This window comes from Stegastes partitus, unplaced genomic scaffold (genome assembly GCF_000690725.1).
Source record: "Stegastes partitus isolate 25-593 unplaced genomic scaffold, Stegastes_partitus-1.0.2 Scaffold51, whole genome shotgun sequence".
In the NCBI taxonomy this organism is placed as follows: Eukaryota; Metazoa; Chordata; class Actinopteri; family Pomacentridae; genus Stegastes; species Stegastes partitus.
In genome coordinates this window covers 230,755-257,478 of record NW_007577782.1, presented here as the reverse complement: position 1 = coordinate 257,478, position 26,724 = coordinate 230,755, and the positions used below count along the sequence as shown (strand labels likewise).

General features: G+C 37.5%; 1 protein-coding gene across 8 annotated transcripts; it reads right to left on the bottom strand.

Annotated features, from left to right (window-relative positions):
* Nucleotides 1-1,784: 1,784 nt before the first annotated feature.
* Nucleotides 1,785-25,995, bottom strand: znf740a (zinc finger protein 740a). 8 transcript variants are annotated; one of them, XM_008306971.1, is made up of 20 exons: nt 25,678-25,995; nt 22,741-22,903; nt 22,354-22,536; nt 21,573-21,719; nt 20,790-20,910; nt 20,463-20,546; nt 18,413-18,496; nt 16,518-16,601; nt 15,967-16,050; nt 15,395-15,478; nt 15,031-15,114; nt 14,206-14,289; nt 12,261-12,344; nt 11,799-11,882; nt 11,365-11,448; nt 10,040-10,123; nt 9,520-9,603; nt 7,348-7,431; nt 6,815-6,933; nt 1,785-5,152 (listed from the first exon to the last, which is right to left on the bottom strand). In XM_008306971.1, exons 2-20 carry the CDS (start codon nt 22,783-22,785, stop codon nt 4,979-4,981), a joined length of 1,881 nt encoding a protein of 626 aa, XP_008305193.1. In that variant the 5' UTR covers nt 22,786-22,903; nt 25,678-25,995; the 3' UTR covers nt 1,785-4,978. The 8 variants fall into 8 exon arrangements, with proteins under 8 accessions (XP_008305193.1, XP_008305194.1, XP_008305195.1 ...); XM_008306972.1 differs by lacking the exon at nt 11,799-11,882; XM_008306973.1 differs by lacking the exons at nt 7,348-7,431; nt 9,520-9,603 and having other exon boundaries at nt 25,678-25,994.
* Nucleotides 25,996-26,724: the final 729 nt, after the last annotated feature.

The window sequence follows — 26,724 nt, the reverse complement described above, 5'->3', positions numbered from 1 at the left end:
CCATGAACCAAGATATTTGAAATGGTAACCCTGCTTCAGTATTTCTTGCTCTAATTTTATGTTACAGGTTAGGATGACATTTTTCTTTGAAATTACCATTACTTCTGTTTTCTTTTTGTTTAAAGACGGACCAAGTTTTTGGCTCTCTGTGTCGATGATGGATACTATAGTCTGCAAATTTTCTTCACTGTTCGCTGTCAGCACTGTGTCATCTGCATAACATGCTATTTATGTTAAATCTCCGGACACTTCACATAAAAAGGTAAAGCCTCTACAGTTTTATATTATAGAGATGAACACAACACATTCAAATGATTTCCTTCGAGCAGAACTTTGGCCACAGTGAAAACTAAAAACTCTCCTTTACCAGAAAAAAAGACTCCAGCAGAACCAGTGTCAGGGAGGGCAGCCGTCTGTCTTGACTGGTTGGGGTGAGGTTATAGGAAACAAGATAGAAAACATCTAAAACACATAGAAAAAACATTTAACACTGGGGAGGCCAATAACTGTAGATCAGAAAAGTGTTGCTCCAGAGCCAGTGATAGCTGCAGGGAGGACAAAATACAAATTACAAGTGCAAGAAAACTCAAAGTCAGTCACATACGATCGTAGCATGTAACAAGTGACAAACAGGAGAGTAGAGGCGAGGTGCATCATGGGACGTCTCCCAGCAGTCTATGCCTATAGTAGCATCACTAAGGGATGCTTCACACTTTTACAGAATTGAATTTCCCTTCTGGGATGAATAAAGTATTTTTCATTTTCATTTCATTTCATTTTCATTCACGGTCACCTGAGCAGCCATAACCAGAAGCTCTAACAAAAAGAATGTTTTTAGGCTAATCTTGAAAGTACAGTGGATGTCTGCCTCCTGAACCCAAACTGGGAGGTGGTTCGACAACAGCCTGATAACTGTAAGAAGTGCTCTGTATAATGTGGCACGTTAAGATAAATATGTAGAGAGAATTCATGTTCCTTGTTAGTTGTGTTATTTTTTAACTTTGCCCAAATTAGTTTATTATATAAATATTTATCCATGATCAACTGCTTCACTTAATTATTTTATAGGTATATCAGCAACATTTAGTAGTGACTCTTACAAACCACTCCACTGAGAGGAGTTGTGGTTCCGACCTGCCATTGTTTATTGTGGGACAGATGTTCGTGCATCAGTGGTGGAATAATGTGCTGCAGAGGTTAAGGTGAAGTGTACACTGTCCTGCTGTGTTGGTGCTGATTAAGGAATATTATTTTAGGAAAAACTGTAGCCTCTTTTAACACTGACAGCACAGAGAGTCAGGAGGACACTGCTCACCAAGAAACCAGCATTACACTTGTACTACTCATGTTATTAGGACTGTGGTTAGAATATCTACCTTGAAAATAAAATATTCTCTAAACTAGATTTTAATACAAGGATTTATGTCAGTTTATGTAATTTTGTGGCTTGTCCTAACATCCTTGATTGTAGTTGGTGACCATTTCCCAAAACCAAGTCCACAAAAGTCCTGACACTAGAGAGAACTACGTAATCAAAGGAGTAATATGACGTGTAAAAGTGACTGGGGGGTGCTATATTTCAAACAAGAACATGAGAGCACCTGGTTGCATTAATAGTAATCTATTGAAAATACAATTTCACACATGCATGTGTTCATAAAATAAACAGGAATGACAGGAGTTCTATGTTACGGCTGAAACAGGTTTTTAAACAGTAGCATTTTGAAAGTCTAATTTTTAACTCAAATGTTTGAAAAGAAAAACATGTGTAAAGCATACAAAAGTCCTTTACAAATTCTTTTATTATTTCAGCATAATAGTAAGAAGCCTCTCCTCTGATTTTCATACAGTTGAAACTAATTGGATCACAAGGGTACATATTAGTTAGCCCATTTTACAATAATCATTTTTTTTAGGAAGTTATTCTTATGCACTCATTTTCCTACACAAAATAATCAATATCAAGATCCTATCTTAACTGAGGACCATAACTCTGCATGCAAGACTAATAAAGAAAACAACTAATCTGTGATAGCTACTGTTATGCTGTTGTTCATCTAATACCATTATCAATATAATTTACTACAAATACCAGGGACTTTGTATAAGAAAGAAAACATTTTCTTGTGGTACTACTGCCTCTAATGTCAAAATTACCAAACATACTGGGCTCTCAACTGTACTGATCCAAATTGTTCTGTCCACCTTCTGTGTCGAGCTGAGGAGAAACAGGCTTTGTCTAAAACCTAAAATCTAGTACAGATTGAAGGAAAAAAAAAATATCCATCCTTTTTTTTTGTCTTTTTTCCTTTCACTCCAGTGTTTACAATTTCATCAGAATAAAAAAGGTCCTTGAAACAATCATCAAAATGTGATGAGGAAACTCTCAAAGAATTAATTTCATCGGTCGGAAAAAAAAAAATTAAACCTTAACCTTATAACAAATGATCTGAGACTCAAGGATTCTATTGCATTTTAACCATGAAAATGATAATACTAAAAACAATAAATGACAAAAAGGTATTAACAAGTGACGTCAACTATATACTGTATTGCCCTTTAGCCGTTTTCAGTATGTGCTCGCACCAACAGTGTCCCTTCCACAGATTTGGAATAGTGTTTCCAGAGCAAACTCTTTTGTTTCTCAAACTTGGCCCCTTTGCTGCCACAGGGTTTTACTTTTATCTTTGAAGTCACTTGAAACTGAATCCCATCTTTGTGCACACTTTAACCGACACACAACTTTGCCTTGATATCACCGGACCATTTAAAGAATAATACTTTTGGTACATGATCACTCAACTCGGTAATCTGCTTCGTTTTTAAAAGAACTGTTCATCCCACAATTCAGAGGCCAGCTAAAGCACTGAGAGACTCCAAATCTGTACATTTAGTCTCCGGCTTATCTGGGCCTTTAAAAATAAGTCTTTCAACTAGGTGTGATCCAAATAGGATCATAGTTTCCAGCCGATTATTCCTCCCACTCAGCACTGACATTTCTGGGTCAAACTACACAGGACAATGTGGTCACTAGCTTACCAGCCACAGAAAGGATCAAAGTTTGAGAAATTCTCCAAAACAAGCAGCCCCTCGTTGGCCCTCTCTTTGCCGTTTGACCATCAAACGCTTCCACAGAGTACGATTAAAGTTCATCATAAGTAAAAGAAATAGTTTGTTACAATATCGTTTATGATTATTTGTGTATCCGCAACTTACTTAAGGCTAAACCCAATAACATGACAGACATCCATTATTACACACCAACCACATAATATTTGGATGAAAAGGCAATTGTTAGTGTGTAGCAGAGTCAAGCAAGTGTTGATTCTGCTATGGCCTGCGACGGGCCAAAGCACTGCAGTGGGAAACAATTTAGCACTACTGACTTCTCACAAAGACTGCTGAACTCCACCGGGGGCTCCTTTAGGATTATATACCGTGTTACACTGTTATCAGTAACAATGACCCAAAATATTATCATCATAAAGACGTCCTCTCAACAGAAGAACACATTAGTCTGTTTTAGCGCCACTTAAGCCATCAACATTCAGTAACCATGACAGCTTTAGGATAAAAAAACAAAACAAAAACAACAAAATGATGATGAAAGGCTAGTAAATACATCTGATCCACAATAGTAAAACAGTTGAGAAAAAGGCAAATAAAATAAAAAGAAAAAAAGAAAAGAGAAACATACTAAGGCCACAAGATTTTGTATACCCCCGCTAATCTCACAATGTGACAATCTGTACAAACATAATGGGACTTCAAGTGGCCAACCTGTGTCATTTTACAACAGGATCTATGGAGATGGTTAGGAGACTTTTTTTTTTTTTTTCTGCTATAGTGCTGGAGATCTCTGTATATATACCGTGCATATACAGCTGCGCGTACAATAGCACATACTCTCAGTACATTTGGAAGGAGGATCTGGCAAAGGCTGCCGTCCCGTTTCATTTCCTCAGTCATCGGCATGTCACATACACGACACGACAAGAAATAAACATGTGACACTCCTGTGACTCGATCGTTCCTGTCTGACGCACACCTGGTTGAGCACAGGTCGCCCTCTCGTCGGCCAGTTCTTGGAAGTCCTGGTTTACAGTTACTGATATTATGTTTTTTTTGTTGTTTTTTCTTTTTTTTTTTTAAATGACACACTCACAAAGTTACTCAGGTTTCCTCAGGACCCGACTGCAACGGTAACAGACTGAACGAAATTCTAACTTTGTTTCTTTTTGGCCCATTTTGTGCAAGAAAAAAAAACATCACTTAAGCCTGCAGTGAAATAATAATAAACATTTTGAATTATTTACACAAAGTAATCATTTAAACTGGACCTTCCATGGTGATAAAGTTGGGAAGCCCCGTGTATTGAATCACATTTATACCTTCAGTGAAATGTCTCAATGCTCGACACTGTGTTAGCTGCAATAGCAAGCAAACTCTGGTCCAAACAGGATGTCCACAGAGTAGTTTCCCTGCTTTACCTGGAAGGAAAGTTCAGTTCACTAACCTAAGTGACGATCCTTTCAAATCAAAATGGGCCACGTAAGAAAACTTAGAAAGACGCTCAAACACTCTTTTTCACCACTTTATCCCATTTGTTGCCAACACGGTAGGATAAACAATACCCAGTGCCCTTCCCGAGTACCACTAAATGCCGATATTTTTTTTTGAACAACAATAAAAAGTTTTTTTTTTTTCTCTTTTGCAAAAATCAAATAGATTAAGTACAAAACAGGACCACTGTTCATCACAGAAAAGTCTCATCTTTTAAAAAAACAGGGAAGAAAAGGAAACACAGTAAAAAGTCAACAAAAACACAAATGTCCTGCTGTCATTATTAATCCCAAGACTGGAGCTGCAAGATCAGGCTGTGCTAGAATGTGGCGCCACTCTGCACAGAGCTGAGAAGAAGAAACCCTGTGGCTTGTCCCATCTCTGGCGGTGTTGTGGATGCAGGGAAGATGGAATGTCAGACCGCCAGTCGACCCGGAGGCGGATGCAGGGGACTCCAGGTTGGGGGTGCAGGTGGGGGTTCTTGTGGATATGGGCGGGGTTCGCAGCATGGCTGGTTCTCTACTTTGGCTACGCTGCGACCCTGGCACAACCGCCGATGCCGCAACAGCCGGTCTGTGCGTGAAAAGTTCTTTAAAAAGAGAGAAATTAGACAAGGTTAATAATTCAAGAATATTCAGAGGTCAGTCTGTTTAAATAGTAAATAAGATCAAGAAACAACAATCAATACTTTATACAGTCATCCTCAAATGTATTCATACCCTTCCATTACAGGAAAGGCAAAATTCACAATAGTCACTCAAATTACTGAAAAACTGAAAACTGAAAAAAGTAACAATAAATAGAAATTTGCCAAATTATAATTTAGTGAAATAAGACAATGCTTTTGAATTGTGGTTGAAAAGAATAATTTAAAAAAACAAAAAACAAACCAAAACAAAACCTGTCCCAGACAAATTAGAGCACTTTGCTGATGAGCAGTGGGTCAAAATCAAAACACCTGTCAACAGGTGTAGAAGTCTGATTGAGAGTTACAGAAAACACTTGACTGCAGTGATTGGCTCAAAGGGTTGTTCAACAAAATATTAATTTATGGGTCCCATCATGCTTGTTTTTAAAATATTTCTGTTGAACCCCAATTCAAAAGCAATGTCATGATTTTCATTACATTTTTATTTATTATTACTTTTATCAATTTCATCTGATTTCAGTGACAGATGTTTTTTCCCTTCTTTAATGGGAGGGTATGAATACATTTGAGGACGACTGCATAGTAAAGATTCACCACTTAGAGAACCCAGAAAATTAATCTATGTGAGAATTCCATAATGCAACAGAAGGCTTTTCTGTGACATGTCCACCCCTCCCAGCCAAACTGGGAGCATCAACCCTATCACGTTTGCATTGATGCAGATGTGGTCATGGAACTGTGCCCCTGTGCAGTAGAAGTAGAATCTGTAGGAAAGCAAGGCTGAGTCACCAAACCTTTTCAGTGGGGTTTTATCAGATTTGGCAGTACATTCAGTTTTTACATTCCAGTGGCCACTGAAATTGCAGTTATGGCTCACTCCCTACTCATTTTGATAGGGACCTGATCTCATGAGCTCAAAGTAACTGCCCTGGGGTGTTGCTAAGACTTGTCTATAAGAACTTTTGCAACAAGAGAAAAAGGGTTTGTTTTAGAGTCCTTCTCTGTTCACTGATTAAACCCTTAAAAACTAATTTGTGTATTATACTTATAAATATAATTGTTAATTCTACGGAAAATGATGTCTTTCTGGAACTATGAAGCCCCCGTCTGTTTCTCCACTCACCCTTTGCCCTATTCTGTAGCTCGAGCACACCAGCTCACTTACAACACTGTAAAACAACTCTGCACTACACAATGCCAACCTGTGATATTGAGAGTAATTCAGGCTTACTGCAAATCTAATCTGAGGAAGAATAATGATACAGAAAGCCCCAGTCTGCAAGTTTAAATGACTGGTTCCTTAGGTTTGTTACATATGAACCTCTGGAAATCTGAATCCATGTTTTTGATACCATCATTGTTACAGCTTCAAGAGGGAAATACTTAGCTACGACAATGCCTGCTAATTTACCACATAGGCGTGTTAACAAGGTAAATAACTTGATTTCACCAGAGACAATCTTTAAAATAATATCAATGTTGATGCTGCATATTTCATATATTCAAATGCAACATAAAGCAACACAAAGAAGGAGCTGATGCAACAAGTGATTAGGCCAGGCGTTACGTTAGGGTCAGTCTGCTGTGTTGATTCATACATACCTGCTGGCACCGTTCGCACTGGTAAGGCTTCTCCCCACTATGGACACGCTTGTGTCTCTCAAGGTGGTAGCGCTGAATAAACCTCATATCACACATGTCACAAGCAAATGGCTTCTCTCCTAAAAGAGCACACAAATACACAGTCAATGCATCAATTTTAGCGTCTTGTCCCAACAAACTGCGTGCAATTTTTACTTACTAATCTTTCTTTGAAGCCTAAATTTCCAACACTTAAAAAAAGTTGGAAAAAAAAAGTGCCCTATCAGTAAAGTTCAACAGTGTACTGAAAACAGCATCTGAAAACTCATATTCTAAAAGGCCTCGTCATCAACTCATTATGTGTAGATCAGAGTGGAATTTCTTGTTTTCATGGCCCAGATCTACATTACATAGTGGCCCCACAAATTGGGGCAAGGTTTTTGAGACTGGTTCAACATCCCATCAAATGACTTGACAATCCAAACTCGAGTTTGTTGTGACCAACAGCGCCAGTGCCTTTCTCAGTAATGAGGGTACGGTAAAGGAACGCATACCCGTATGAGTGAGGCTGTGTCTCTCCAGGTGGTTACGCTGAATAAACCTCATGTCACACATGGAACAAGCATACGGCTTCACCCCTACACACACAGAGCAATATATTAGCCCTACCACCCACAAGTGCATGGAATACAACTTTCAAGCTCAAGCTAGCTTTGGGCTAAAACACCTGCACAGATGATGAATTATTCTACATATTATGTAATGTGTAATTTAGAAATAATGTTAAAATGTTCAGTCATGCAACTAAGACTATAAATGTAACTGTGAATAGTTATATTTTAACACAATATTGAGCTAAACATGTTAGATTTTAAAGTAAGAACACCAAGATCTGCTGTATGAGATTGACATTTCAATGTTTTCAGTAACCTCCTCACTTGAAAATGCAGAAAAGAGAAAAGAAACACTATTTCAGTATTGTACCACCTTGTAATCTATTACACCTGTAGCTATATCACAAATACAAAAATAAATAAAAATTGATGACTGTTTTTTAAAACTTTTCCTTTACAGACTTTGGATCTCTTATCCCTGGTTAACATGTCTTTTAAATCTATTTATCTACTAAGGTTTGGCAAGAACTTTCAATTGCCACAAGACAATCAGATGCTATCAAATACAAATGCTAACTAAGCATAGTTTTGGCAGAATTGAGAATTGTTTGCTGTTAAATTTATGGATTTCTGGTAGCAAAAATATAATCAAATAGGAATGACTATAACAGGCTAAAAATGTACTAGAAAGGGTTGTTTTGTGTTCCACACGTTTTAATTCTAAATTTCTTACTAAAAATTATGCCAAACCCTGTACTTGGGACTAAATTAAACCAAAACTCACAAATGGGACTGGATTTAAAAAAAATTTTAAGACCAACCTCTTGCTATAAGTAGACCTCTGTGCAAAACGTTAGGCCTGAATTCACATTTACACCCAGTATTAACATGAATGAAAAGCTCTATCTGGACACATTATCTGAGCAGTGACTTGTGGATCATTTACTTTTGGTATTAAAAAAGTGTTGGTGTGTCATTATCTCAATTGTTCCCATATTTTGCCAGAACATCTGTATGTGAATTAATTACCTGGTGGACTTGTCAATAAGCATGGGGCGTGTAAAGGCAAGGGAAGCAATGCCATGGACAGGTGTCATTCATTTGGAGGTCTTAGGGGATCTTTCATCTTGATAAATTGAAATGTAATACATAATCTGCATTTTATTTACACCTGGCTAACATCCAATTGTAATGTCATGCATTTTTCCTTATCCAGATCATGTATCCAGATACAAATCACATTTTAACCAGGGTAAATGGAGTGTTGCTGACTTTTTGGTAGCCAGATTAGCATTGGACACCATATACACTGCAAACAATGTGGGGATGGGGCACATTAGTTTTCTGTTAAACAACTATAAACTAGTTTCAGTTTAGGTTACAGGAATATGAAAATAACAGTAACTCCTCAGCAAGCATCTTCTTTAAAGCAACTAACTAACTAACCAACTATGTGCATATGTGTTGACTATATTACCGCCCAGAAGTATCCCACGATTGCCATAATTAAGATTAAACAGTGTTAATAATAATGTGACTATTTTGTTCCCGCACAAAAGTATTCCTCATATTGCTCAGTAAAGACTAAAAGGTGATCTAAAGTACTGTGGAAAAGTTTTAGGCATCATAAACATGTCTGATTGGACCTAATTTAATTTTGCAGCATGACAACAACGCCAAACATACAAAGTCATAAAAATATCTTCAGGGACATAAATAAGTGGTTCCAAAAAAACATGGTATGGCCCCCACAGGGTACTGGTGTTAACATCAATGGAGTCAGACAGGGATTGCACAAAGAGACAGAAGACACTGAGAAATCCTAAATCCACAGATGAACAGCGAGTTCAATAAGTTGGAACAACCTACCTGCTAAGTATCATGAAAAATTGAGGCCAAGTCTAACTGGGAGAATTAGTACTGTTTAAAAGGCAAAGGATGGTCACACCATGAAATGATTTGATTTCAGTTTTTCAGCACTTCGTGCGAAGCTAATCAATAACGATTATTCATCCAATAATTGTTGGAAACATCCTCACTGTATTTTAAGTGCCTAAAACCTTTGCACAGTACTGCATCTGATGTGAGTAGGGCAGGTGCACGGACCCATACCCGTATGAGTGAGGCTGTGTCTCGCCAGGTGGTAACGCTGAACAAACCTCATGTCGCACATGGTGCAAGCAAAAGGTTTCACACCTAAACGCAGAGCATGAATGTGTTATTTCAGGACTTTTAGCTCCTGTTTCTCTGTCCATCAATCAGTCAAACATGTAGTTACAATTGATGGGCTGTTAACCACTTTTAACTTGCTAAAACTTTCAAAATTGTCCTAAAAAGAATGCATGTTGAGGTTTTCTTTTCTTTTCTCTAAATCCAATTAAAAATACATCAAAGTGTGTTGATCAAATTTTAGATCCACAACTAAACACATCTCATGAGCTGATGATATCACAGTCCTGTGCTTACTTAAATGCTAATCTGTGTAGAACACATGTAATGCAGGATAGCCTTGATCGAAGAAAAATGTACTTTTTACAGAATAACAATTATAATTGCCTCAGACAACTGAACCTACATCTAACATAAGTACAGGCTGATCTCAGTGACATGGGTAAGGTGGGCGGACGCATACCCATATGAGTGAGGCTGTGTCTTGCCAGGTGGTAGCGCTGAAAAAACCTCTTGTCGCACATTGTGCAAGCATAAGGTTTCACACCTAAATGCAAAGTAGCAGTATTTTATTACTTTACCTCAGTTTCCATTCTTTACCAAAATACCTAAACTATTGGTTATTAACCACACATTTGCCAATTCATGCAAAAACATTAAAGATATGTTTCCTTAATGTAATACTAGTTACCAATTTCAACTACACAACTGACCATTTTACCTATAATCACCAGTCAAAATGATTTGCCATTTGTTTTTTATAATGTTACAATTACAGTTGGAACCACTGTAATCAAGACTTTTTACTTTGGTGTACCTTGTGTTATTAGCTAATGGTGAAATAAGAGTTTTAATCAAAAATCAAGTAAGACATTTTCCTTATTCAGTGTTTATAAAAACGATTCAAGTAACTGAAAATTTAACTACCAGTGATCATGCCTGGTAAAAGTGGGCTGATAAAACAGGATCTTTTTAACTGCTAGTTCTAACAGTTGTGGACACAAAAAATGCGATGGAACGGAAGAGTTTTAAATGCAAAGGCCAATTTTGTCTGTCTTGCTGGTTTTTAGAGACATTTTTACCTAATTTTCAGGTGTTTTCATTTTTTTTTTTTTAAGTGCTAGATGTTCTTACAGGCATAATTTCTTTCAAGTATATTCCCTGTCTCTAAAGAATGAGATCTGCGTTGAAACTGGTGACGGTCCTGATATTGGCACAATAGAGTTTATGTAATAGTGACCAATATAATGTGAGAAGGGCAGGTGCACTGACGCATACCCGTATGAGTGAGGCTGTGTCTCGCCAGGTGGTAACGCTGAACAAACCTCATGTCACACATGGTACACGCAAAAGGTTTCACACCTAAACGCAGAGCATTAAGGTATTATTTTCAGTCTTATTTGTGTTCACAATCCATCAATGAGCAATATATTCTACATATTTATTCGGAATTGATGGGTTGTTAACCACTATTACCAATGAGTTTGTTTTAATTATGGGTTTTTCTTCCAATTCCGATAAAGAAAACATCAAACTCTGTGAACCAATTCTCAAATCCACAACTTGACACATCACATGAGCTGATGATGTTGCAGTCCTGCTATTTTATTACACACTGAGACTCGTTTTAATGTTACATTTACGCACATAATAATGGGGTAGGCTTGATCATTCTTCTGGTCAGTTTAAGAGAATATGGATAACTACCATAGTTGGCTGAGTCTGTATCTAACAAAATGTAAATACAGTCTGATCTCAGTGACATGGGTAAGGTGGGCGAACGCATACCCATATGAGTGAGGCTGTGTCTTGCCAGGTGGTAGCGCTGAAAAAACCTCTTGTCACACATGGTGCAAGCATAAGGTTTCACACCTAAATGCAAAGTAGCAGTATTATATCACTTTGCCTCACTTTCCATTCTTAATTTAGGAATTTATATTTACACTATTGGTTATTAACCACACAATTGCCAATTCATGCACTAACACAAAACTTTTTTTTTTTTCCCCCACAATGCCTTCATCCATTCGGTAGAGTTGAAGTCAATACAAATATCCTGCTGATCCTAACTGATAATGGCTAACACTAACAGTCTAGAAAACCTTGTGAAAATACTTTCCCCTAAATACAAACAGGCAAATGTCTGAAGTGAACTAACAAAACAAAATGTGCACACTTATTTCTAACACTGAATGTCATGGGCACGGTGCACGGACCCATACCCGTATGAGTGAGGCTGTGTCTTGCCAGGTGGTAACGCTGAAAAAACTTCATGTCACACATGGTGCAAGCATAAGGTTTCACACCTAAACGCAGAGCATCGAGAGAATTATTTTTATGTCTCTGCAACAAAGGAGAGAATAAATCTAGAATCTTATTTCAGAAAAGTGCCAATCTGAGCTAAATTGATATCTGTGGTTAATAACCAATGTCATACCCTAAGGTAACTTACAAGGCTATAATATGATATAATATGATGCTTGTTTCAAATTACAAAAAGAGGGGCTCTAAAATCCACTTACACAACACATGAGCTGATGATGTCATCTGATAGAAAATTACACTTAGAAGAAATCTGATCCATCAGAAATTGTATATGAATACAGATATTAAAAACTAGATCAAGCATACAGATGTTGCAGCATCCTATTCTTGTGACTGGGTTAAGATTGGCAGACCCATACCCATATGAGTGAGGCTGTGTCTCGCCAGGTGGTAGCGCTGAAAAAACCTCTTGTCACACATGGTGCAAGCGTACGGCTTCACCCCTATACACACAAAGTACCAACTTTAGCATAAAAAAAAAAAAAAAAAACTCAACTGCCAAAAATGATCGACATTAAACTTTACTAAGTGCTTAGTAAAGTTTGATTTTACTTATCAGCGCCTTGTTTAAACTGGAAACTCCAGCATGCTTCAAAAATCCGGTATTCCAATTGGAATCGTCATTTTCACATCACATTGATGATAAACTGTAACCGCTTATTGTCTTAGGCCAAAGTCAAAATTCGAAAAATTGAGGGATAATGACAATATCCTATGTAGAAAGCAAAATTGTTTTTTTTCCTCTACCAAACAAACCTACCAAATGACAAGCCAAATAATTGAGACGAAATCGAAGTCCATAGTAGGCACATTCCAACTAGCACAACAAAAGGCTTTTCACACTATGCCAATAGGTACTTGGGATCATAGAATTTCCACATACTGCATACAGATTTCTGAAATGGATTTGTAAACACAAATCCTTGAATTTTTGTCACGCTGATTGCAGAAGTTAGGACAATTTTAGGCAGTTGGCAAACAGCTATGCACAAGACATTAAGTTTGGACATTGATTTGCAGAGCAACTCTTGTGATTAAACTTGAAAAGTGACATACACTGATATGAACTGCTATAAAAATAATAATACAGAATCTAGCTTGTCACATAAGCAAAAATAAACTGCTCAATCTTCGTTTTAACTGTAGTGTAAAAGCTGAAGAACATCCTTACACAAGACATGTTTTCAAAGATAGCTATTCATACCAGAAGATTATGACCATTTCTTTGAATGTGAAATGACACAATGTCTAAGTTGTGTACGCAATCAATTGTAAATTTGTGTTTTCTGTTTTGTTTTGTTTTTTTAAAATTTGACCTTACTATTAACTAGTTCCATCTGAATCTCACTCCCATCAATTGAGACCTTACACAGTTTTTCCCTTATAGGTCTAGGCAGCTTGACAAGATCGCATTCGCAGTAAACACCTCTAAATTCACACCTAAATTATAATTTGCACAGCTGTTCCCAACTTTGTGTCCATACCTAAAAAAAATGCTGTGCTTAATAATGGGAGCTGCAGCCAATATAGTTCAGTTATCCAAATGCACAAATCAAGAATTGATCAACAGAAGTCTACATGGTGACACACCTACAACACAGTCAACACCTTTATTGGCTTAATTTTCCAGTTCTTTCATTTTTTTAAATTCTACACAAGACTTTTTGACAGTGTGATATGTAATAATGTGACTGTCACATTTTCAGACACAAGTGTTGACTATTATTAACCTGTGTTATATGGTATTAGTATTATATTGGACTTTGATCACAAAATAGAAAAATATAGTTCAAGAGATGTTAATGTGTATCTCAGCAATTATTTATTTCATATCATTTTTGAAATCTTGCTGTCTGTTGGAAACATACAAGCCAAAAATATATTTTATTAATATTCCAAGCTCTTTTGTTTTTCCACAGAAAGACTTCTCATTACATTAAACTAACTGGCTAACTGTATATTCCAGGCTGCTCATAATGCTACTCTTGTTCTGCACTTGGAAAACAGCTAAGCATTTAAAAATTAAACAAGATACCCAACTAAAACTAAAAACCGATGCGATGTTGGCATTTTGCAACATAGTCATCATGTCATTTCATATACAAAGTATGGAGGAAGTATTATTACAGAAGTCCTAATGAAGCTCCTACAAGATGCTGCATGGCAAATTAGCACTTGTCAGTACAGTGACAGGAAGTAATACAAACTCGAGTTTGAAGCAGCCATGTAAACATTAATGTGGGCCACATGCATGACCAAAGTAAGGGAGAAAGCAGCTCAAGGTTCAAAAAAATGAGGACATACCTGTATGAGTAAGACTGTGTCTCTCCAATTGGTAACGTTGTATAAACCTCATGTCACACATGGTACAAGCATATGGCTTCACCCCTAAACACAACACAACAATGTTAGATGGATTTCAACACACTGTTGAAGTTCATGAGCACCAGGATGAAAAATTAGAATGCACTGCTTTGAGATAGTTGATTTTTTCATGCTTTAACACTGGCAAAATTCATATAAAAAAGACATTACACAAAAAAGAGTTTAACGAGCTGCAGACATCTAATGCAACTTAAGTGCATCATAAATTATGAAACAGAGTTTTCACACTGTAGTTTGGATCTGCTTGAGTAATATTCAGACGGTCTGAAAACCCCACGTTCACTTCATTATGAAGCCTGTTCAAGATGCACCATTTTGCTTTATAGTCAGGACAACCATTTTCATTTTAGCCTGATAAAATCTAATAAAAATGGCAGCCTTTCTTAGTTGATGTTTTAGACCAGTGATGTCTGTACTTAAAAAAAAACTTTTCAGCGTAATGTCTCTTTCATCAGTTCTGCAATATTGGACTCAACAATGCACATGCAGAAATACCATTACAGTGTTAATCACAAAACAAGGTAACTGACAGAGTGAGTCACTTTTTCAGTGGACAGTTTTCCAACAAAGCCTAAAAATTGAATTAAACATCTTTTAGAAGGGGAAATTAATTTTCCAACAGTTGTATAGTTATAGTATCGTATATAGAGGGGCTTATCAATATATATATATATTTTAAATCATGTGTAAATTGTTCATATGAAAGGTTTAAATAGTGAAAGGGAACAATGAATTCAAGCATACCAGTATGAGTGAGGCTGTGTCTTGCCAAATGGTAACGCTGGAAGAACCTCATGTCACACATGGAGCAAGCGTATGGCTTCACCCCTAAACGCATACACCAAATTTTAGAAAAAAAATAAAGGTTCTCATGTACTATGTGCACAAAATGTGTAACTTTACAGACACTAGTCACTGTTAATACATTACAACTAATTTCTAAACATACAAGTCATAATACCCATCATGTCAACTTCAAAAGAGTTAGCAAAAATAAATTACAATGTGCTTTGTGGCAAAGTATTCTCACAGGTAGACGATGCATACAAATGGTCAAATATCTACAACCCTGATACTGACAAGTGAGAGGGATAAGTGAAACTTATACCCGTATGGGTGAGAGTGTGTCTTGCCAGGTGGTATCTCTGGAAAAATCTCATGTCACACATGGAGCAAGCATATGGCTTCACCCCTGCACACACAGAGCAAAATATTTTGTAAAAAAAAAAAAAAAACAACATTGTGAACTTAACAGGGCACACTTACTCAAATTATGTATCCAGACATGCCAAAAGCAGCAGCACCAGTATGGTGTCACAATATACATTCAGCTAACATTTTATGATCTGTCAACATGCTTGACAAAAAAGGACCATAATGAAAACATTAACATAACTTTTCAATGTCAATCTGCTTTGCGAAAGCCGAAAAGGTCTTTAGACCCAAATCAAGGTGTAATTTAAAGGCACTGTGGATAAGTACGAATAGAGGTAACATGGCAACTGTTGTCTAAAACTGTGTGTTAAAGGGTTAAGGCAAAAAGTGAAACGGCACTCCCCATATGCCACAGCAGTTAAAACAGCTTGATGCTTATGAATGATTCATTCTATAGACAATGGACCAGTAAACTTAAAGCTGGGTATTTGGGCACTCATGTTGCAAAGAAGACTGAACCCATACCCGTGTGAGTGAGGCTGTGTCTTGCCAAGTGGTAGCGTTGGAAAAATCTCATATCACACATGGAGCAAGCGTATGGCTTCACCCCTACACACATAAAAGTATATGAATATTAGCTAGAAACAGAAAAAAAATAACACATAACCATCAACTCTTCCCATGGAATAGCTCTTCTTTTGGTTCTAGACATTATACCATGAGCCTGAGGAAAAAATAGGTTTTCCTTTTTATGGTGGTGTGTATTGGGACTTCTAGTGGGTCATTTTAGTCAAATGAAAATATACTAATAAAGTAATAATGGCACAGAACAAAGTAGAGCATTCAGCAGGGAAAAAGCTGAAACTGTTTACACTCCAATGCCCCACTATGTATTCACACCAAACGCTAAAAATGAGTTTTCCATCCCGTTACATGTCTGGATACATCTTCATGTTTTTGAAAGTGAATTTTTGAAGGTGGTTATCATTCTAGTCATCCTTAATCTGTTTACATTGCTTTAAGTTAAAAAAGTTAACACAATTCTGTCTAATGAACTGAGGTAAGCAGACGCATACCAGTATGAGTGAGGCTGTGTCTTGCGAGATGGTAACGTTGGAAGAACCTCATGTCACACATGGAGCAAGCGTACGGCTTCACCCCTACATACACAAAGTATCAACATATTAGCTAAGACGTTCCCTTAGCGGCAACAGGAAGCATCATTCAAAGGCATCAGGTCACTCGGACCTGGCAGGCATTTCATTTTCTAATAAAGCTTCATGCGAGTGGGTGGTTTGTTATACTTCTAATTAGTAAAATTGTCTCTTGTCATGGGGAGCAGTTTATTTTCAAATAAAATGGAGTACATCATGAAACAAAAGCAGCAACAGGGTATGAGCCAAGTGTGTTTGAAACAAGACATACATGTCAGCAGCAAGAGAGCTAAGAAACATCTGAGACAGTGATCACACTGGCCAGCTGAAGCATCAGCACACCTCTCCACCATTCACTATTATGGGACTTAACGCCGTCTCTAGCCTGATGTAAGTTTATTGGTTTTTAGTTTACTGCAAGAAGAAATTTGTACATCATATACAGCGCACATACATTTACGGGGTGTTTATTTTAAGTGTTAAAAGTGTGCTTACTTCCCAGCACATTTTGATCTGCTTCAACTATCAAATGCCTCCAATATGATCTCTGCCCTAAACTCACAGCAGAAGTATCTGTTTGAGCAACTGTGCAGCTATTCATTTAAAATCTTAATTTAAAAAAAAAAAAAAAAAAAAAAAGCCAGACAGTTACAGCTTAGAAACACAAGATTCACAGTCATTAGTCTACATGTAAATAAGTGTGGACATCAAAGGACTATTCCCCTAATATACCATGGCCAAAGTGAATGGGCTACTTCAAGGACTGTTGCCCAGTTTACTTGAAATTATTTTAATTTATGCACCACATTATTTTCCAAACACCAAAATGGGCTAGTCTGCCAAAAAAAATAAAAAATGCTGTAAATTACAATAAATTTTGTCCCCACATTGCAACGACTCACTCTCTCTCTCTTACTATAGCTGTTATAACATCACTTTAACATTTTTTAAAATCCTACCGAGCTCCCTAATCATAATAGGTAGAAATGTCAAAAATTAAATAGCTTGATGAAAATATCTATATCTATCTATCTCTCTGTGTGTGTATATATATATATCTCAGTTAATGTGTAACAGCTTAAGCAAAATGTATACAACTACACTACAATGTATGCACTTTATGTATAACCACTAGCTTTAACACTTTTGCCCTACTGGAGTAAAACAGCAATGAAAATCAATGCAAAAAAAAGAAAGAAAGAAAAGGACATTTCGGTGCACAGCAATGGTACAAGAGGAATAATGCACTTTGAGGGGTCCACAGGAGCAATTTTCCTTTATCTCAGGTATTTGTCCTACATGGTATTGTTATTTGTCTGGTATTTAGTTTAGAATTCTTTATTTTTAAAAAATAAAATAAAACTCTACATTTATAATGGTTGAAATCAAGTACATTAAGAAAAATACAATTCATGTTGGGGGAAAATAGTTTAAATTTTGAATAACACCCCTATCAGCCACAGATGCACTTCTATGCACTCCTTAATACTCATACAGTTAGGACTCCCTTTAATGGGACAATACATTTGTTTATGGCTGTTAAAATGATCTGTTCAACACTTGGCGGGTTAGTTCCACGTATACAAGGTTCCTGTGTTTTTCCGTATTTTTAGTTTTTTTTTTTTAAACAAGATTTTTCTGATCAACTCATAAGGGTTGTTGTTTGGCCTGCATGGCTGCTTATATTTCCTTTCTTTGGTTGTTTAGACTGTAAATGTTTTTGTTGTCAAGCTTTCTGAATACTAAATATTGGTTTCAGAGACTACCTCATAAAAAAGTTTCTTAACTTAAACTGGGTACGGTAAATGGACGCATACCCGTATGAGTGAGTCTGTGTCTCTCCAGGTGGTAACGCTGGAAAAACCTCATGTCACACATGGAACAAGCGTACGGCTTCACTCCTACACACACAGAGCATACAATTATTAGCTATTCAGTCTATTAAAAAAGTGAGAATGTGAAAAATAAAAGTTAAAAAAAATCACAAGATGTATATTGTGGAAAACAGAACAGATGCAGTGCTGCCACAAAGAGCAAGTGCTTACTGACGCTACTGAGAAATTGAAATAAAATATTAGATATAAACATATGTGCATATAAGCCATGCCAACTTAATTGGGTAGATTTATTCAATATTAGTTTAGTATTGATGCATTTCTTGTGAATACTGGGGCAGTAGTCACTGACATGGAAGAACATTTAGGTTGGAAGTTGACTTACCCACAGTGCATACTTCTTAAACAATGAAAAACAAAGAATTTGTGAATGGGTGCAGCGCAGATATTTACACTAGGCAAATGTTTTTCATTACAGCCCTCAATTTTCATTTTGTATAAAAAAAATAAAACATAGTCCTTTGATGTCCATGCAGTTATTTTCAGTGACAAAATAATGATTACATACAAAAATTACATTAAAAATACATAAATAAATGTATGAATTGCATGTTTTTGCGGCCTGTGCTTTGAGGCTTTCACATTCTCACACTGGGGTCCACAAGTCTGAGTCCACCTTGAAGTCCACTATCAAAAAGTCTCATCATTTAGCAATTTAACTTGTGTATTTAGTTTTTCCTCAGTTGTTTCAAGATGAATTACTAATGCGGAACAATATTTTTAGATCTAGCTAATGCATTCATAAAAGACAAAAACTAGATCATTCAAATAGCAAAATGAATCCTCGTCATACAGGATGAAAATTATTTCAACTTAGAATACCACATTGACAAATTAACATGGATATGTCACTAGTGCTGGTTTTTGAATGCCGAGTTAGAAATCTGACGTGCCCTCAACTGATCTTTTACTGTCCTGGAACTGATCTGCTTCTAAACTGAAAGTTGGACAGGGGGCTGCATACCAGAAATACTTCCTTAAGTCAAAATGTTCATGGCAGACTTTGGGAATAAAGCAGCCAGTATGCTTTAACAAAAGTGCTTGTGGGACAGTCACACATTAAGGATGATGTGATCTGATGTACTTGTGACTAAAACCAGCTGTGATGTAGTAGTGCCTGGTAGTGCACTATGAAGTGTTGTCCTGCACAAGGTGTTTACAGAGCATGCAGCAACTGCTGGATGGCAGAAAATGTAGGATTATTAGCCTGAGTGCAGATGCTCTTATAAGTGGCCATACCATTTAAAGATCAGTGTATCAAGCAGGCATCTTTGCAATACTAAACAAGATTTACATTTACATTAACAACCTGAGTCCAAATAAACAAAGAAACTCCTGTTTTACATGTTAAACAGAAAACGCAGCCTCTCTTAATTAAACAACAGAGCGAGGCAAAACAAAAAGGCGGGTACAGATGAAATCAACAACACAGCTGTTTTAACAGACAGATCAAAGTTTTCATTTACAGTAGCTTTGTGTTAAAGTCACAACAGAGGCTTATTTCTGCCTCCACAGGGAAAACAGCTAAATTCCACTCCACAACAATCATCTGGAAAAAATGAGAAAAGGGCCTCCATCATCTCTGCGTTCGTCTAAAATGATGTGGCGTCTCAAATTCTGCAACATTTCTATGGCTGATGCCAGTGAAAATGTAATCTATGATTATCGCAAATTGACATTCAAAAAAGGGGAAAAAAAAACGTTTTATTTTAGATGCTGACACAAGAAGAGTTTTTAATAGTGGACTTTGGACTTTTGGACCGCACAGTATTATAGTGCCTTCTGTAAATTTTTCCTGGTGTTGGGGACAAATATTTATAAGACTGTGCATTATATTTTGGGCTGAACAGATTTGGGGAATGGCTTTGTTGGAAATTACTGTCCACAGACAAAATGAACCCTGAGCATCTGTCCATTGATTCAAGTGACAGACTAGATTTATGTAATATGGGTACGGTTAAAGGACGCATACCCGTGTGAATGAGGCTGTGTCTCTCCAGGTGGTAACGCTGAATAAACCTCATGTCACATACGGCACAAGCATACGGCTTCTCCCCTAAACCGAAGAGCACCAGTTTTAGTCAAAGTCCCCACAGATACCAATTAGCTGTGAGGCAAAAGCTATTACCAAACAAGGTTTTAAGCAGGCCATTGCAAAACCTCACAGTTGCTGCACACTCCTAGATTCAGTCCAACTTAAGCTTTCATAGCCTCTTTCAACAAATCATTCATGTATTTAGGCAATAAAAGCTGGTCTGGCTTAACTGTGAATTTGAGTTGTTCCAAGCATGAACCATACCTGTATGAATGAGGATATGTCTCTTCAGGTGGTATCCGCTCCTAAATGCTCCGTAACAGTGATCACAAATAAAGTTTTTCTGCACTTTGGATGATGGACCATTCTCATCCCCACCTGTTCCCTATAGAGAACAGTACACAATAGAGGTTAAACCATTTAAATGCTGCCTCAAGAGTGCAAAAGAAAAAAGGATACTAAGACACAGTACATTTAACACCCAACATAGTGGCAGTTTTCTAAAAATACCCCTCGCTAACGTGAATTTATTGAAAATATAAAATTCCTGTCATTAAATATAGGCTTGTGACTCCTGTTACGCTCCCAACGACACAAAAATCAAAGATCTTTTTCTAAATCCTAAATTGTCTTTGGTGTGAATAAACACAACACGAAAGTTTTTTGTTTTGTTTTTTTAACTAAAAGCAATTTACATTTGAATTGAGAAATACCCCACAATGGCCTAATGCCCTCGTGTTACTGCTCCCCCTGTTATGCACACAACTGCAGTTATTGTGCTCGGCTTCACTCTGCTCCCCTCCCCCTCTTTCCTCTCTGGAGATCCTCCACCCCCTCCACATCTTCCCTGAACTCCTCCCCCCACCCCCACACAAACAAAATGTGCACACAGGAAAGCTCCACGTCAGGCACACTTGAATAAAGTTAAAGGCTTAGACCAAATAAGAAAAAGAAAAATATATATGTACATGCAGCTAAAGGTACATTTTATGTATTAAGAAAAAATTTAAAAACCCAGCAGAGACTATTCCCTATTTAGCCACTGACCTTCCCTCCCCTTCCTTCTTGTTCTCTCACTTTGCAGGGCGTTACTGATTTCCTGTTCTTTTTTTTCTGCTGCATGTCCTCGTTGGCCCTCATCTCTTTCTCATCCAGCAGGCGGGGAGCTTGGAATTCACCTTCCTTCCGGATAAGCTACAGACAGAAAAAGTTAATTATTTCCTATTTTCAGAACTGCTCCCTTTAACAAAAAAAACATCTAAACGTGAGGAAAATTAAGTGCAACATGTGAATCTGTATTATGTGAATTTTAGCCACTGCCGGCTGCAGAAGGCAGCTGTGTGTGGCAGTGTGGGATTGTAACATTTGTTGAAGTTAGTAAAGCTAACAGGTTTTCTAGGATGAATATCTGGTCTTTCGTGTTCTGGTTATGGCATGATTTTGTCCATCTGAGTCAAATCTAAATTTAGCACACAAGAAAAGTATTGTTTGTGGAGGGATAAAAACAATGGGCCAAACAGAGCCTCTGAGACAACAACCATTTGCTGTCAGTTATAACCTGGTAGTGATTATGTCAACATATTTTTTATATTCTTAAAAGCATGTGTGTCTTAAAGTCATGCCAAGTTATAGGTCAAAATACGACTAAAATACAAAGCAGAGGTTGTTTTAAAGCAGGATAAATTATGACAACGGCAATCATAGTGAAACTCTATCCATAATGAAATTTCAATTTCGTAAAAGCAAAGGGTTTACACCCTTCACAATATTAAAAGTGCATAATATAACAGCCCCATTTCTACTCCACAGTTCCCATGTGGGTCCTAACCAGGGGTGGACAGCTCATTCCAGATGGGAGGATCATATGGCTCTGGGGAGCACGGTCGGGTCCCTCTCTCTGCGGCGGTGCATGGCCAAGTGGAGCCATCATTTTTTTGGGCGGAGCTGCCATGGAGCTGGCCTGCATCAGGGCCATACTGGAAAGGACAGCCTCGCAGCCTAGCAGTCCCGCCTGCAAAGAAAGAGAATGAAGAGCAGCACTTTAACATATATATCAAACATTTTAAAACAGTCTGCAATTTGAAATGATCTGCATCTAACACAATATTTCCAGTCACATGACATTTGCCAAGGTAGTCATCAACGACAACATCCTGAGTGACACAAGACTGCAAATAAAGTTATTTGTAACCACTTTGGTGTTCTCAAAACAAACCCATTTCATATGGTCGCGGACTGAGCTGCTGGGCAGATGTGACATTGCTGTGGTATATGTGAGCGCAGGGACAGGGGTGGGGACAAGGTCATCCAGAGATCCGTCAGTCAGGATGGTCAGGCTGGTGGGAAGCCACACCCACCTCACTCATCTAGCATTAAAACTGAGGAAGAGGAGGATGTGAATGAAACAGACAAACATTAAATTACAGCATCTCGCTGTCTTTTTTGTTACACATTCCAAAAAATAGAACACAAATATTTTAGTAGATTTAGCTTGGATTGTGTTTAGGGAAATGATTTGGGATTAAAAAATAAATTCAAAAATGATAAAGTGTTTAGTGATAACGGTGAATATAAATTAGTTATACTGCACATTTACCGTACAGCTATGATATTTCTCTTGTGGTGCCACAATCATTGACCATGGTAAGCAGTGGACTGACTTCCAAAATTATTAGTTTTTTAAAATAAATTCTACTTTCGAAAAAAATCTACTCATTTCAAATTTGTGATTGGGACTACAACTAATTATCCTACATATTCAACTGCTGGGTGACACATAAAAAAGAAAATAAATCTGACTAGAATATTATTCTAAATGACAAAAATTCCCTTGTAATCTACCCAATATTGAAAACACTCCTACAATGTGGTTACAACAGACTATTAATTTGGTTAAGCATGTTTAGAACTTCACTCTATTCTGCTTCCAATTCTGCATTTCAGGTTTGTCTTGAATTAAAATTCAGTTTTCGGCAGTATAGGCCGATATAACTGATATCATGTATGCAGTTTCTAATTTGAAAAAAGGTAAAGAAGAAACTAACATTCTTTCCAACACTTCACATTTTGAACGCTACTGAGGACATCAAAAACCGTACTATCCTACAACTGGCTACACTTAATATTTTTAATTTTCAAGAAGATAAACAAAAGAACATTTGAAATATTTTAAGGAATGATTAAATCGTTGTCAGAAGTGCTACTTCTGCTCCCCTATTGCAAAAACTACACCCTTTGGAAGCAGAACATTACAAGCAGATGGAAGAACGGTTAAATTTAACTTTCAGAATCGATAAGTCAAAAAGGATATTTTTCTTAGAAATCCTGAACCAGTACAGGAGCAGAACCAATTGGAGATACCAACCCCCACACACTCTCCTACATGACATTATCACTATTTCATATCCGATTAGTCACCTCACTACATCTTATCCAAGTTTGCCATTACTTTACATGACATTAATTTATATGCTGGCAATCCAACAACATGGCCCACCTACATGTTCTGTGTTTCTACAAAGACTCACGTATAGCTTTTGTCTTGGTCTATAACAGCTTTCAAGTTTTGCAAAAACTGATGTTTTATACAAGCCTTCATATAACATAACATAAACCAGTGCAGAGAAATTTCGAAAAAATAAGGAATCTTTAGGGGGGAAAAAACACCACAGCACAGCTGGATGAACAACAGGTTTGAGTTTTTTTTTTTGTTTTTTTTTTAAATGAGGATGACTTATGAGACAATAATGAATCTTACAAGCAAAGACTTTCGAGGACATCACAACACTGGCACATAAGCATTTTAACACATCAAGTATGATTTCTAAAACAGCAAAACAACACATTTTCTTAAAACACAAAACAAAGAATAACATTTTTAGGATCAAAAAGAGCTGTAAGAATTAAATATCTGCTGTGTGAGAGTATTTCTGTTGTCTTCGTGGATATATGGAGAAACGCGTCCATCTCTGATAAATATATGATATGTATTATGTGGTTCACGTCGCAAAGTACAACTTTGGAGAAAAAAAAACTTGGCGAAATCGTGTTCCTATGTAAAATATCTGAGTTATGAGTGAGTGATTCTACGTGTACCGCTGGAGGGGGATGCAAAAGCTAAAATTTCTTAGTTTGTAAACGATACATTAAAAAAGTACTTAAAGTTCTCGATCTGCACCCTTGCTTATGCTGTACATTAAAACGTGGCTTTTGCATCTTGACATGAGGTTTGTTAACTGGAATGTTAAGAGGAGGCCATTAAAGACTGAAAGACACAGTGCCCGGTGCTGTGAAGGGTTTTTTTTGCGGGTTTTGGCTTATTGTTTCACTCGAGTTCAACAATGCTACAAGTTAAGTGTTACACTTGTGTACCATCATAAAAGTTACCGGTGGCCAGATGGAGACAGAGAAACACTTTCAGGCTACAGCGCTATCGCCATTGGCATTGGTTAACCAACACGAGCTAACGCTGCTAAGAAAACAGACAGCTAGCGGACGGCTAGCATCGGCTAACGCTCGTTTTAAAGAATACGGGGTTACGTCGTACAGTGAGATTTTGTTTTTTAGACGTTGTGCTAGTTGACAACGGAGAAAATGCAACGACGTTAATATCATGTTGCTTTGAAAATAAATGTCATTTTTTTCAGCACGGTCTACGGTGGCCTTCGTACTGCCACCCAACCTAACGTTAGTTTTGCTGATGTTGAACAAGCTGGCTAACATCAGCTAGCCAGCAGCTAGCGGCTCGCTGGCGCCCTCGCCCACTGTAATGTTAACGCTAGTAATCGAAAGAATTCTCAGCCCACCTGGTCATTTGTTGGATACAGCAGCCTAATGAGCGTATATGCGTTGCAAGATGGCTCGAATGATGTTTTCACCATAATACTGCAAATAAGACACAAGCTCAACTGGTCCAAGACAAGACTGAGCGATAAAGACATTCGTGATGGCCGTCGCTGCGAGTGCCTCCCCCTCCCGACGATCAAGCTAACATTTGTTAGCAGCGGCTAACATTGACGCTGTAATATTGTGTAAATCCCTGTGCCGCCTCCATCCGAGCATGTTTTTTTTTAAGAAATTAAATAGCAGCCCGTTCAATGCACGGTTGAAATTCACCGAGCATGAAAGAAAAGAGAAGATATATTTTAGCTACCTTTCAGCTTGACTCGCCCGTCGTTTTCAGTACCGTCTAGTTTACAAACACAGGAAACGCCACAGGATGTAACCCACTCCCCCACACAGCAGCAGCAGAGACTCCTCAAGCGAAGAGAAAAGGGTCATCTTCTTCTTTCTGCTCCCCGGGAACAGAGAGCTGTGCTTGAGAGAGAGCGAAGAAACCTCTTTAGTCCATTTTTATAACCGATGTGGAGATGAGACGCCCACCTAACGCTGTGTGTCTGTGTGTTGTTGTGCTGCTGCTGCTGCTGCTGCTGGCCTCCCTCAGTTTGCAGCAGATTCACGCTGAACAGACGCAGATGAAAAGGAAGGAGTGAACAGTGAAAATGACAGAAAACAGGGACGTGCAGACAAACAGTGGTGATTATAATGGATCACTCCGCTCCTGCTCTGCCCTGTTTACTGAAGTGCCCCTCTGGCCCCGATATTAATTATTTCTATTGTATGCTTGCAATCATTATTATGGTCGTTGCATCCTTTATTGTTGCAGACTTAATTAATTTTATTTAATAGCTGTGCACGAGCAATGACGTCATCGTTAATTGTGTCAGCATTGATTTCTTTTCATTCTGCACTTTGCACCTTTTTGTGCATCATACTAGATTTCGACGGTAAAGTCAATAAATAGCCAAATTCTCATTAATCTGGTGATGTTGGTTTTGTTCACTGTTGGCCTTGGATATTTTAAAATTGACATGTTGGGAAATCACTGATTAGTGATAGCATTTTTTATTTTTTTTTTTTACTCCTGTCACATGTTTTTTTTCACTGACACTGGGTGATTTTTCAATGCAGCATAATGTCCAGAACCTCTATGGAAACAGCACAACCATGGTTAAAAGAAGAGAGAACTCAGAACGTCATTTTTACACTAAAATGCCATACATTTTTTATTTTTTTTAAGCTAAAGTTCAGTTTCTTATATATGTATCCAACATTTTCCAAGGGCCCACTGGCGATATGATATAAAATGGTTACTCTACATGCTACAGAGATTTCAAGAATTTTTTTTGGGACATTTTTA